Genomic DNA, 13,774 nt, shown 5'->3' with positions numbered 1-13,774 from the left:
TAGGAAGTTACAAAAGATGTAAATTATCTCAAACACTCCTAACCATGGACCTACAAAGTACATCTAAAATCTATCAACAAATCATTCTATAAACAAGGTATAACCAGGTTCTCAGAAAAGACAGTTAAAAATAGCTAATCAAAAGAGAAATCACAAAAGCAAACATTTGTATTTTAAAATGACAAATCTGGCTTCTGTGAGACCACATCCTTGTTTCCAACTTCTTAATTCAAACAGACACTCCACATTTTCCAGCACAAAACCACAATTAATTGTGAAATCAATCCACAAGCACAATGTCAGCATAAATCACAAATTTATTAATCCTTAAATATATCAATCATTTACCATTATGGCAAGAAATATGTACACTGTATCCCATGGTAAACTGCAGTGTTTCAAAATGACAGAAGTGTATAATTCAGTTGTGGTGGAGAGAACAAATCACAATTTCCTCACATCTCGGTGTGGAAGACAAATTTGATCTACAGTAATACATCAACACCACATGCTATGTTAGAAGTATATATTAAAAAAAAACAACACCCTATAACTAATTTGTCAATTTTAAATACAGTTATGCCACTTATAGCCGCTTCACAGAAAAAAAAAAAAAGAAGAAGAAAAACATAAAAGAAATTAATGAGAAAAAAATGAGGCCATTACTCTTTTTCACAGATCCCATTGGCAGGTTAATATGGCTCAAAACATTTATTGTAGATGCTTATTTTAAATATATACTGTTTAAAATCATGTAATAATTATCAGAGAAGCTTAAATCCATCTACCATACATCCACTAGCAACAACATCAAAATGTTTAAGAACTGCTTTTGATTAGTAACAACACAGAAAGGTGAAATCATACAAATTAGGAAGCTTTCCCATTTTATAAACTTCAGGCTGCTGAGTTGTAAATTTTTCACTGCTAAAAAGAACATTGAAACATCATGCACTATACAGCGCTGCAGAAAACAGTTAGCCCTGTTGGTAATAAAATAATTAACAAATGAAAAAGAAATAACTGATCCCTGCATTTTTCTATTAAAATGGAAGGGAATAAACCTAATCCTTGCAAGGACGTATTCTCACAGCTGTGTCAGGGAAGCAAAAACTGTCCCTTGTCACAAAGTTTGTGTTCCGAGCTGACACTGAGAGCATTGCCTGCACAATGTACAGACATTTGCAGCTAGGGATAAAGAGCCAAAACAAGCTAGTAATGCTGCAGAGATTGTTGTCCTTGATACTGTATGCTGCCTGATGATTTTCATAAACCAAGAGCAGACTAAGGGGGAAGAGGAAAGAAAAACAAATCTGTGGAGAAGTATTACAGTCCTACTAGAAAACTGGTGTAGATATAATACATTTCCAGAGAAGCAGCAACATTGAAAGAAAACAAACTCTTCATACTAAGCTTTTAAGGCCTAATACTTCTAGAGTATACTAACCACTGAAGTTGTCTGTAGTTTCAACAAAAATGTAAAATGCTTTAAAGACACCTTAGTAACTTTACAGTGCACTCTAAAAGTGATAAAAATCTATTTTTTAGATCTCTTTAGAATCTCTTTTCAAATGAAAGCTGCCTCTCAATTGTCACTTAGTACCTTGTTTTTAATTCTGCTTAATTATCCAAATTAAATTTTCATTTAGTATAGTAAGAAAGCAAAGGTAAAAACTTCAAAGAAAGAAAGAATGCTGACTATCCAGAATATTGACTAATTCTGAAGCAATCAAGCCAGCAAATTATGAGATTTTTCCAGTTGACATAGACTAATAAACTAAGAAGACTACAGCTGGTACAAAGCCAAGATATTATCATTTCCCCATTTATCAGCGATTTTGTCCATCTACAAGATATAATAAAAATCTGTTTTATAGTAACAGAGCTGCCAGCAGAAATCCTAACCACTTCTATCAGAACAAAAGCAAAATCCAGGGACTCAAGGGAAAGGAGTCAAAAAACAGTTCTTAAAAAAAGAGGGTAAAACGTATTTTTTATTTCTTCTTATCTTTTTTTATAAATAGGATAGTTTTTGAAGTTGGCTGTCAAAACTTGGCATAAATGGAGAAAAGATGGCAAATGTATCCTGTATATACTGCTGTACATGAACTGTATTTTTTTTTTTTTTGTCTTCTATGCCTTGCTATTTTCTATTTGCTGGGAACATCACCTTCATTGAAATGTTAACAGTGTACAGATGGAATACACAGCAAAATGGTGCATCACAAATGTGTTATACATGAAGAACCTTCACAACTTCATGCACTCAGAAACATTCATGAAGAGAACGGGATGGCCAAGATGGTAATAACCAGGTGCGTTGGGTACAGATAATACAAGAGCGGCACCGCTGATAATTTTAGCTAGGAGGAAGGAGAAAAAAAGAGATTGCCATTATTGAAGTAGTATCACCACCAGGTAACAATACATGCTCAAGTGCTAGCCAATACTTTTTAAATAAAACCTTTTACAGATCATTTAACACAGACCTGGAAGGAAAACTAGACGAAGGAAGTAAAAGCCCCAAATGCTAAAGTAAAGCATTATTTTATTTTTCAAACTGCTTTACAGACATTTTCAATCTTTACAACGTGCCAGAGAGGAGGGTGCTAAAATAAAAATTAATCACCTCCTCAAAGGAGAAAGGGTAAAATTCAAATACAAGTCACTCTTCCAGTTAAATGTACTTCCTCAGCATATACATTACAGTCACTGCCAAAGTGGGAGATTCTCACAAAAACTGAACTAGTAACGAGAAAGAGTCGGATGCCATTTACATGCAAGACATGCCAGAGGAACATGCAAAGAAAAAATGAAAGAAAGGGAAAATGTAAGAAAGTAGTTAACTAACTGAGTTCATAGTATCTTTTGTATTACCGTAGCATTTAGGGGCCGAAGTCATGATTGGGATCCCGCTGTGCTAGGCACTGTACAAACACAGAATAAAGTCTTTACTCAAGTTTCTTGCTGTTTGATAAGTAACTTAGGAAAGTATAAGAAACTGCAATGTGATAAAGTGAGCGAATACAGACCTGAGAATCACAGGTATTAAGGTTTGTGAGTCACTTTCAGGTCCAATAGCTTTTAACTGCCTAAACCATATATGTCTACTCTTTACGCACATGCAGACACAGTTCTGCAGAAATACACCAGCACAAATTCTTAAGAAAACTGAATACAGAGAAAGATTTCCTACCACCAGATGTATCAGTCAAACAGAGAGAAACAACGTGCAATACAGAAACTAAAATTTGTCTGGTCTGTCTCACAGAAAAAACTACAAGTAAAATTCATATGTAAACTAAACATATTTTTTGTTCATATTCTTCTCTAAGCCAATTATCTGACACTAGAAAATATCTCCATATTCCTAAGCTACCAGAGAGCTCAATTCTGTCCTCAGATTTATGCACTCAACACTGCAGCCCTGAAAATAAATAAGCAGATCTTCTCAAAGTAACTGATTTGACATAACATAGGATAATACGTTTGCAAAAGCAGGTCACATCTGTAATTAACTGCCTTTGCAAGTTTATTATATTTGAAACTCTTCAACAGACAGTATGAGTAAGAATTTTTCTATAATTATTAAATAAATACCATTATTAATTAGTGGTATTTATATATTTATATACTTATTGGTAATAAATAAACTGTTGCAGACTCTATACATTCCAAATACAAGAGAAGAAAACATGGATAATCTGGAATTAATTCAATCTGAATTTCTTCCATAATTTACAAAAAAATGGAATTGCTGATCTGACTGGAAAAAGTAAACATTAAGTCCGAGGTGATCTAAAAGACAGACAGGATGGTTTAACAGAAGGTGAGTTCTGACACAATGTTATGTGAGAATCTGTTACATAGAGATGAAGTTTAGAGGAAGAATACAAATGAAAATAACTAAAAGAAAAATTACATACTTGGGCAGGAAGGGGAGCTATCAGCCTAGAGGAGTCTCAGTCAATGACCTGAGCACAAACAACAGGACTGACTTCTCTAGTCCATTTACACAAAGTTGGGAGGTATTATAAATAGAAAAGAAAAGAGTATTGTATGGGAAGAACAAATCACTTTGAAGATTGGGTAGTCCAGAAATAGCATATTTAATAATAGGAAGTATAAAGCTGCACATTCAGCAAGTTTCCTTATAGTTGCTGGTTGGAAATGACAGTTGAAGATAAATAAATGGTTTTAGACAATCTGCCAGAGAAATGAAAAGATTTACAAAAAAAAAAAAAAAAAAAGTCTCAGCTTCTTCTTCCCCAACTCTTCTTAGCAGTCCCATAATCCTTATTCTTCTTAGACAGTATGAGCAGACATGGAACTGACAGTACAGAAGTCTGAAATACTGTCACAGCTTCTGTCAGGAGCATCTCACATCATTATGTGCAACTGTATTCCCTTGAGATGTACATTCTACAGACTCTGTGGCAGGCAGTGCAATGTGCATGCTCATTATATTCCAGATAAACTAGCATTGGTGAGTGTTCACAGGAACAGTACAAGTCACAGGACATCTTCTGTGATCACACATTCTACATGTTATGTGAACTAGTATTGAGGGTCCTATTACAACATTATACCTCAAACAGAAGAAACTTTATAATCTGTGCAGTATATCTCTATAAAGCATTACTGGAAATATTTTCACATGAATTGTTGGATAAATCCCATAATCTTCCATAAAAGTAGTAATAGGATGGCTACTTTGTTGCTTTCTGGTTTTAGTGTCTAGGAATAAGTGTAATAAATTACCTTATTCTTTATGCTTAGGTTTGGAAAGCTTTCCTCCTAGTCCCCAACCATCTCAAAAACAGAACAACAACAAAAAAGATGAAATAATTCCCTACTCCAATTCTATACAGGAGTCTGCTACAGACACTGCCCAGGATGCTCTGCAACAGTTGAATCTACCTCACTAATGTTTTCTGGCTCTATACATATCAAGGTCAGATCCCTTGGAAAAAGCTCCTTTATGAAAACATCAAAAATTTCTGTAATAACTGCATTTCAATAAAACACATTTATTCTTCCAATACTATCTGTTCTAATGCTGGCAGTGCAGCTGTGATGTGATAAATAGGACAATCTGGTTCCTACTCTCACTGGTTCCTCTTTATAAAAAAAAAAAACAACAAAATACAACAGTTATCAATAGGTAACAAAGTCACCTCACTTTTAAATATATATATATTTCCTAAATATATATATCTCTGTATCTATTTCCCCCAGTGAAGTTTAAAACTCTGTTCTATCGCATTTAGGTAGTTCTGTATGGAGCCAGGAGTTGGACTTGTTCCTTGCTGGTTTCTTTCAACTCAAGACACCCTATGATCCTACGTTCCTTAATTATTAAGTATTATTTTGTATGGGAGAATGATGCTACAAATAAGTTATGGGACATGCTGAGGTTCGAAAGATGAAATCTAAGCTCCTACCATTCATGCTGGCAAATTCAGCCATTAACCACATTAAGACACTTCATACAAAAGTTAATTATATCTTACACAGAAGGCTTGCACCGGAGCAAGCTAAAGCCTGTGCCAGTATTGTCTAATTGGGAAAAGGTTTAATTTAAGTCTGTCTTCTTAATGAAACTGGCCAACCCAGACTCTCAAGAGACACAGCAAAGTTAGTAAAGGTTAAAATCAGAAGAAAAGCAAAGGACTTGAGAAGAACCTCTTGAAGGAGCCATGACTCTTCATGTTTTTAAAAGAACTGTGAGTGTGCTGAATATCTGGCTCAAGGAATTCAGGTTTGTTCACACTGAGCCACAGCATGACTGAGGGTATTAGAGGGCATTTGGAGATGAAAAAATAACCCAAAAACTGATACAGAGAAATGACGATGGAAGAGACTTGAGGATTACTCATACCGATGGAGTAACCATTAGACAGTTGTCTACTCAGCAGTTAAGCAAAAGGAATATGGAAAAAAAGGTATGAACACGATAGGTATTTTTATGATGTTACAAGGGAAATACATAAACTGGCTCAAAATTGATTTTTTTTAAAGAACATAGCTATGCCTGAGTGGATAGAGGTGGCTGGAAATTACAGAAAATACTACTCAAATTTCAGGGTATTTTTTGTTGACATTTTCCAGTCAGCTCTAACAGCTCCATATATCCTATCACTTTTTTTTTAACTCTCAAGATTTTCCTGGAAACCTATTTCAAGTTTTCCAATCTCATTTTGTGTGACTTGTATCAACCCTTATCTACATTAAATTATTTTTCTCTCCAATTCTCAACTCAAGGACTGAGCTGTATCGATGGGCGTCACAGCTGAAAACAACAAAATACTATTTAAAAAACATTTTCTGCACAAATACTACAGGCACAATACTGAACATAGTACACACTGCATAAATAACCACAAGAAATTATGCTATCAAGAAGACTGCTTTGTAGTTCTTAAGGCCAAAAGAAGCTATTAAGACTACCTGGTCTGACTATGTATAGTTTAACCTCGTGGTGTAAATTGTTTCTTACTTGATAGGTACTGTTGGTGACCCTGAACGGTGAAAGTGAACATTCTGCCATTTCCCATCACGACGGTGCCAGACCCGTGTTTCCTCTGACTGCATTGTCTTTGGCATCCCACTTCCATCCATGTACTGTGTGAGCCGTATATACGCAATGCAAGCAGCATCATCACCCACTAGGTGGACATGAGGATTGAGGATAATGGTGTGGATTGGCTTATTACTTTTGGATAAAGCTAGGAAACAAAAACACACACACAGGACAAATTAAATTTTCTCTATGTAAATAAGAACAGCTTATCTCACCCCATATTACAAAACAAATATACCAAGGCAATAATAGCTGTTTATTGTTAATCACCCCTAACTCAGATAACACTGTAGATGTGAGCATAGTCACAGCATAAAGTACCTTCACCTTTCCTGTATGAAAACCAATCAAATGTTTCATAGTACATATTACTTTATTCATGTAGGGACCAAACAAGTTTCTGTACCTGCTCACACACAATTATTTGACTCTGACCAGTTCTGGGGTATCTTAAATAGTGACAATGTACAGTAGTGTATGCTATTATATATTACTTCCTTCTCTTTGATCTGGAAGCACATTTATTGGAAGGACTTCAATAATTATTTTCTTAACGTTGGTAACAGCAAGGGACCTAATAAAACCCTGCTGACAAAAACAAACAAAAAAACCCAGGAATTTTATTTGCATTTGTACCCAATGTTTTTACTTAAAACAAAGGTGTTTAAAAAAAAAGTCAAAGAATTAAATGCTGAAAACTAAAAAAAAATGAAACATGTTAAAGGAAAAATATGGAAAATTCTGTTTTTGAGGTGTTAGAGAATTTAGGAACATAATAATCCCACTTACTACTGAAATATTTCTCAGAAGTTACTGGATAAACTGGTATCTTCATTTATAATACCTTTTCTCCTTTTGAGTCAAGTCTACTCTAAAAATAACGTAACTTTCATTATTCCAAAATTTTATTATAAAGTTTACCCACCCTGTGGGTAATAATTCCTTCTTAGAGCTGTCACGACTGTACTATACAAACCAATACACAAAAGACAGTTGAACAGATCCTCAGCAGCACAGATTGAGCAGCTAGATGTCTTCCCCAAAACATCACACAGTAGCAGTCACTATAAACTCACAGGAAGCATTAGTGATGATCCCTTTAAGCATACTTGCAGCATAAAATAGTTTACTCTTGATTTTTTGCAGAAAAAAATCCAAAACTTTACGAGAATTACTTATTTACATTTTCATTTCTTTCTTTTATTTTACATCTTATTTTTTCTCTTTACAAATACTTAAAATTCTCAGAAACAGTCCAGAAAAAACAACAACAAAACAGAACTTCAAATGAAATAAAATTAATGCCACCTTCCCCTATCTATATCAATTAACTCCCAAACAAAAATGCTGATTAGACTGGAGAACCACATTCATAAGGTACAGATGAATGCACACTGGGATGAAAAAGGAATGTTTACCATTTTCAAAGTAAAACCGATGGAAGTCCATCCCTTCTACTAGATTACCCAAAGCTTCAGGTTCAAAGGATGTAAGGCCTGGATCACAGATTTTTCTGCAGAAAAGAGGAAATTCAGTAATAATCGCATACCGTTAGGTACAAAACTGGACAAAACTTTCTAAATAACAGAAATTAAATGGGAAGTATTTTAAACTGGTTTCACCTAAATCAGTACATTTGACAGTTTATTCCAAGAATACGAAATCATCCTTTGACGAAAAGAAAGGCTGATAAAGACAACCCTACAAGACAACTGTATAAAAACTAGTTTTTAATTCTGGCTCTGAAAACTGCCTCTGTGCAACTCAAGGAATATTTTTCATGTCTTACACCACAGTTTAGCTAAGATTTTAAATGTTTTTAATCTGATAAAACTTACATAGAAGTCCAGAACAAGTTTCCACTTGACATTTGTACAACACAGGTTTTAGTGTGATCACACCAAATAAAAGTTTTGACTTATCTTTTAACAGGAAGAGCAGTGTCGCAGTAGACCTATGAAGCTTATGTTTTAACAGGTCAGAATTTACCCAGACAAGAACAGGACAAAATAAATGCTGAGAAGTGTTTTCCTCCACCTCTTTTCTTTTGAGGTAGAAAGAGATGGAACTATGTCCTCACTTTGAAAAGCAGAGAAAGAAATCAGCCTGCTTCCCCTCAGCAGTTGCTTACACAGAAATGAAGTGCTCAGTAGAAGCTGGTGGAACCTTCATTGCACATAGTTCCACATGGAATATCAAGGTCTTTTATGCTTTGAAGTGCAGATGGGATTCTAGCTACTAACAATCTCAATATTGTACTTTTTCTTTTTTTCCCTTCTGTTTAAAGAGGTAACTACTCTGTTTTCTGGATTCTAAATCAAAACCATGACTTTACTCTCATACACTAAGATAGGCCACTGTGAATTCTCTGTCAGGATGATGGTCCTGTCTCAGCATGATAATACTTCAGATTTACAAAGCACCTCCTCTGAAACTGGCATCCAGGCTGGTGCAAAGCTAGGACAAATTAGCAATCAAATACTATGTTTCTTGAGGGTATCTGAGAATGGTTTTCAGTAATATGCAGGTACAAACAAACAGTCTTACATGCAAATTTACATTTTGAAACGTTTGGAACACATCCACTCGCCTTGCTCTCTCCAAAATGAGTACTTACGTATAAGCTTCAAAGTCCCCATTGTTGATAGCTTCAATCAACTGCTCAGTAACCTTGATAATCTCCTGCTTACGAGCTGGAAAGAGATACAAATACAACTATAAAAACAGTGACAGCTGAAAGGCTGTCAGAACAACAACTACAACAAAGGTATTTTGTTACTCCTCAGGTGGCACAACTGCCTTTTCTCTTTTCTAGCTATGACCAATGGACATTATATTACTGCTTTACACTACTTTTGCCTCATCGTTCATGAAGAAATGAAACACATCAAATTCAACTCACGTTCCTATCATGGATCTAAATTTCTTTCCTTTGCTGAAGAATCTGCTGCTTTAAAAGCAGAGCAGAACAGAACCCAAACCTCCAAATGTCCAACTCTTTCCTTTAACTAAAGAAAACTGGTGACTGTTTCACAAGTGATGTCCTAATGTTTCATATGCAGATGGGACCTTCAGCTGGTGAGTGTATAATGCTGTTTTCAAATATTTTTCTAACGCTTGGTGTTTGCTTTCCTTAAATGTATGCATTTGGCCAAAGAGGAATTCTGGCTCTAAGTGCATAATTAAGATTCCATGGTGCAAAGCTCATGGATTACATTATCATTTACACCCACCCACACAGTTCTAATTACAACACAGTATCTCTCAGCTCTGACTTCTGTGATTATTCTTTGCTTGTAAAATGCTTAGCATCTATATTACATAAACCACAATCAGATCACTGGGGACTATTGCATTACAACTACTAACTAACACTAATAAATAATAAATAGTAACAAAACAAGAAAACACTAAAAACAAGTAGGACACGCATTTTCTAGAAATTGTACGCAAAAACAAATGCCTGTATTTCTGAGGGAAAAGTATGAAATGGTTTTTCTTTGATCTACCAGTCAAGAAATAAAATAGAATCACAGAATATCTTGAGTTGGAAAGGATCCAACAAGGATAACCACATCCAACTCCTGGCTCTATACAGCACCACTCAAAATCCAAACCCTATGTCTGAAAGCATTGTCCAAATGCTCCTTGAGCTCCAGCAGCTTGGAGCAGAGCCCACTGCTTTGTGCAACCTGCTCCACGCCCACCACCCTCTGGGGAAGAACCTTTTCCCAACATCCAACTCAACCTCCCTCCCAACACAGTTCCATGCTGCTTCCTCGGGCCCTGTGGCTGTCACCGGAGAGCACAGTTCAGCACTGCCCCTCCACTCCTTGTGAGGAGTTAGAGCTGCCATGAGACCTACCCTCACCCTGCTCTGCTCTGAGCTGAACAAACTGAGGTACTTCAGCCTCTCCTCATACATTTTCCCCTCCAGACCCTTCAACATCTTCAATGTTCCTCCTGTGATATTCTCTAATAGTTTTATGTCCTTACATTGTAGCATCTAAGCTGCACACAGCACTGGAGGTGAGGCCACACCAGCACAGAGCAGAGGGACAATCCCTTCCCTCACCCAGCAGCAGTGCTGGGCTTGATGCACCTTTTTTGATGCACAGGCATACTGTTGACTAATACTTAACTTGCTATCAACCAGAAACCTCAGCTAATCTTGAAGCATAAAGCATTAAAAGAGTAAACTACTACTAAGAAGATATCTCGAATACAACAAACATTCCTAGATGCACAACTTCATTTTTCCACATGACTTTTCATTACTGAAGTAGTAGAAAAGCCATAGACTGGGCTTTAAGCAGCCCAGGTGTTTTGGGCAACAGAGCTGTCAAATGGCAGCAGGAACATGGAGATACCTCTCCTCATATCTCCTCTTAGGAGATTCTCACTTCAGTGATACAAGTCTTTCTCTCAGGACTCTTATTCTAGATATAGAACATAGACCAATATTTGTTAACATTATAGGACTTGCACTAAAACAATGCAAAGGAAAAGAAAAAAGAATCCTGCACAGTGGTACAATTATCAATAACACAAGTTACTACAATGGCAAATTACAGATACCATCAGAAGATGGCAAACCTCAGCAATTCCACTTTTTTTTTTTTTTTTTTTTTTGAGGAACTGAGGTTTATGTTTTTCTGTGCATTCGTAATTTGAAAACTTCGACCATATATTGATAAAATTCAACCAGAGTGGCAATGCTCTCAAACACAGATTTTTACAAGTTTAAAGGGTAAGGGACAGAGACTTTTACTGGTAAAATTTCAATGATTTACCATAGGTTCCACTCCTTATTGTACCTCAGAATATTTATTTGGAAGATCAAGCTTGATTAAAATAAAAATGCAGGCAACTAGGCTTTAGTAGCTTTGGAAACAACAGCATTAATTTTCTTGCACTTTCCTACACATGGACTAGACAATTCACACACATCAATATCCTCAGAACGTTAAGACTATTACTGAGAGTAAATATTCTTCAAAAAGGAAATGTTGGGAAACATAGGTAGAACATAAATTTCCAGTGCTGTACTGCAAGAACTGGAATAGAGGTGTCTGAAGAATTCTTCTGTTTCTTTTATGCTCCATCATTTTAAATTTAAATGCACATCTAATGTCTTCCCATAGAAAGCACCAAAAAGAAACCAGAAAGCAAAGAGGCAAAGGAGAATAAGTAGGTTTTGATTACCAGACAGTATGCTGGGTAAAAATATTTAGCATATAAATTGCCTTATTTTTCATGAATACTGTGGAAGCAATGAAGAATCTTAATGAAGAGATCTTTTGACTGTAGATCAGCAATGGCTCCATTGTCATATGGTTAAACAACATGAGAAGAAATTGCGGACACTGCACGGCACAAGCCAAGTGGTAGGATAATTGAGTAAGAAATAATGGAACAGTGTTCAGAAAAACTGGCAAAAAGGGCTGACAGGCAGAATGTGCAGACATCATGCAGGGAGGAAATCACAAGTTTTGCATGGTATATCTCAGATGCATATGATGAAACAAAAAGATCGGAGATTAGAAAATTGTACAAAATGTTTTATTTTAAATCATACCTTTGGATTTTGTACTATATTAAAAATTTCATTTGAAAATAAACTGAAAAAATGTTAACAACAAAAATGAAAACATTGCCAAACTGCTTTATTACTGATTTTTTTTTCTCCAAAAATCAAATTTCAGTGGAACATATGTTTTTTATGAGGCTTTCTGGGAGGAGCAACCTACAGAATATGGTTATCTGAGCAGCACTAACATTTAGTAGAGCTGAGTCTGCTGATGTATAAAAAGATCTACACACTGGCAAAGTAAATGAGAGTAAAGGCAGTATCACTGGCTTAAATCAGCCCTTATCTGACTCCAGCACTAGCATCAGTTCTTCCAGTACTTGTGGAAAACATCGCATTACACAATGGGGACTGTCAGGAACTGAATGATGCTGCCAAGCCACCTGCATTCCAACTCATCTATGAAGCTTTCTATAAATTTCCTACCACCACACAAAATTCTGTATGCAAAAGCAACTACACTATTCTTTCCTTTCAGTGATACACAGGCCATTATGTATCTATATATGCAGCCAAAGAAAATAAAAATGACCACTCCAAAATTAACGCCTCCTATTTTTGATGTTGGCCCATGACATCATCTCCATGTAACTAGTGATAGGACTACATGGAATTGCCTCAAGTTGTGTCAAGGGAGATTCAGGTTGGATGTTAGGACTGAATGACCTTAAGAGTTCTTTTCCAACCTTAATTCTATGATTCTATTTGTTGTAGTTTCTGTGGAAATGAATAGGAGGCATTATTTTTGGAGCACCAGTGCAATTTGAAAAGATGTGCAGAAACATACTGCCAAATTTGATGAATCTCAAAGAACGCTTCATAAAGACAAAACAGCAGAACTGAAGAAAAGTCTGTGACCTCAACACAATCTTTAAAAAAAACAAACAAACAAAACTAATGGACTCTTTTGTAAAATGTAGTTGCATGGTAACATCTGATTGAGAAAAATCAAAACCATTTACTGATGGGGAGTTTATTAAGCAATGTCTGGAAAACACGAGAAACAATGCGTCCTCATGAAAAAAGAGTTTTTCTACAATCAATTTGTCTCACAAGAATATAGTCAGGCAATCTGAAGGAAATCCACTGAAAGAAATTTCAAGAGTAAAGCTGCTAATTTCGATTTTTTTGCTTTGGCAACAGGTGGAAGTACTGACACTACAGATATGGCTCAACTTGCTATTTTCAGAAGAGGTGTCGATAACATATATAAGGTCACTGAAGAGACGGTATTGCTGATGCCACTGAAAGTCACAACTAAATCTCTTGATTTGTTTGAACCAGTAAAAAAAATGAATTAAAGCCATTTTCTTTAACCTCTGTCAATATACATGGTGTAGCTACTGATGGCACCCTGGTAATGGTTGGTAAAAAAGAAGAGGGACTTAATAAAATTAATAGAAGATTATGTGATTTCTGCCAGCAACTCACAACTGATGAAATATCACTGCATCATACATTAAAAAAACAAAATTACTTGTGAAAGCATTAAAAATGGACAATGCTTTGCAAATTGTCATAAAAGCCATGAATCTCATAAAGTCCAAAGACTTGGATCATCACCAATTCCAGAAGTTCCTTATAAGGATAGATGCTGATTA

General features: G+C 35.7%; 1 protein-coding gene across 13 annotated transcripts in view; it reads right to left on the bottom strand.

The window, feature by feature from the left end:
* Positions 1-299: 299 nt before the first annotated feature.
* Positions 300-13,774, bottom strand: part of CAMK2D (calcium/calmodulin dependent protein kinase II delta) — a 156,835-nt gene continuing 143,360 nt past the window's right edge. For 12 of the 13 annotated variants that reach the window (XM_065736875.1, XM_065736869.1, XM_065736873.1 and 9 more), the window contains 5 exons: positions 9,201-9,276; positions 8,002-8,096; positions 6,500-6,728; positions 2,878-2,927; positions 300-2,363 (listed from right to left, as the gene is read on the bottom strand). In XM_065736875.1, the coding sequence (XP_065592947.1) occupies positions 2,921-2,927; positions 6,500-6,728; positions 8,002-8,096; positions 9,201-9,276 (407 nt within the window). In that variant the 3' untranslated portion in view covers positions 300-2,363; positions 2,878-2,920. Of the gene's footprint in view, positions 2,364-2,877; positions 2,928-6,495; positions 6,729-8,001; positions 8,097-9,200; positions 9,277-13,774 lie in introns of those variants that run through there. The other variant, XM_065736872.1, reaches the window with a different exon arrangement.

This window comes from Cyrtonyx montezumae, unplaced genomic scaffold (genome assembly GCF_038088225.1).
Source record: "Cyrtonyx montezumae isolate F1298 unplaced genomic scaffold, pur_monq_1.0 scaffold_2, whole genome shotgun sequence".
Taxonomy (NCBI): Eukaryota; Metazoa; Chordata; class Aves; order Galliformes; family Odontophoridae; genus Cyrtonyx; species Cyrtonyx montezumae.
The sequence above is the reverse complement of the archived record's forward strand: the minus strand, read 5'-3'. Positions and strand labels throughout refer to the sequence as shown.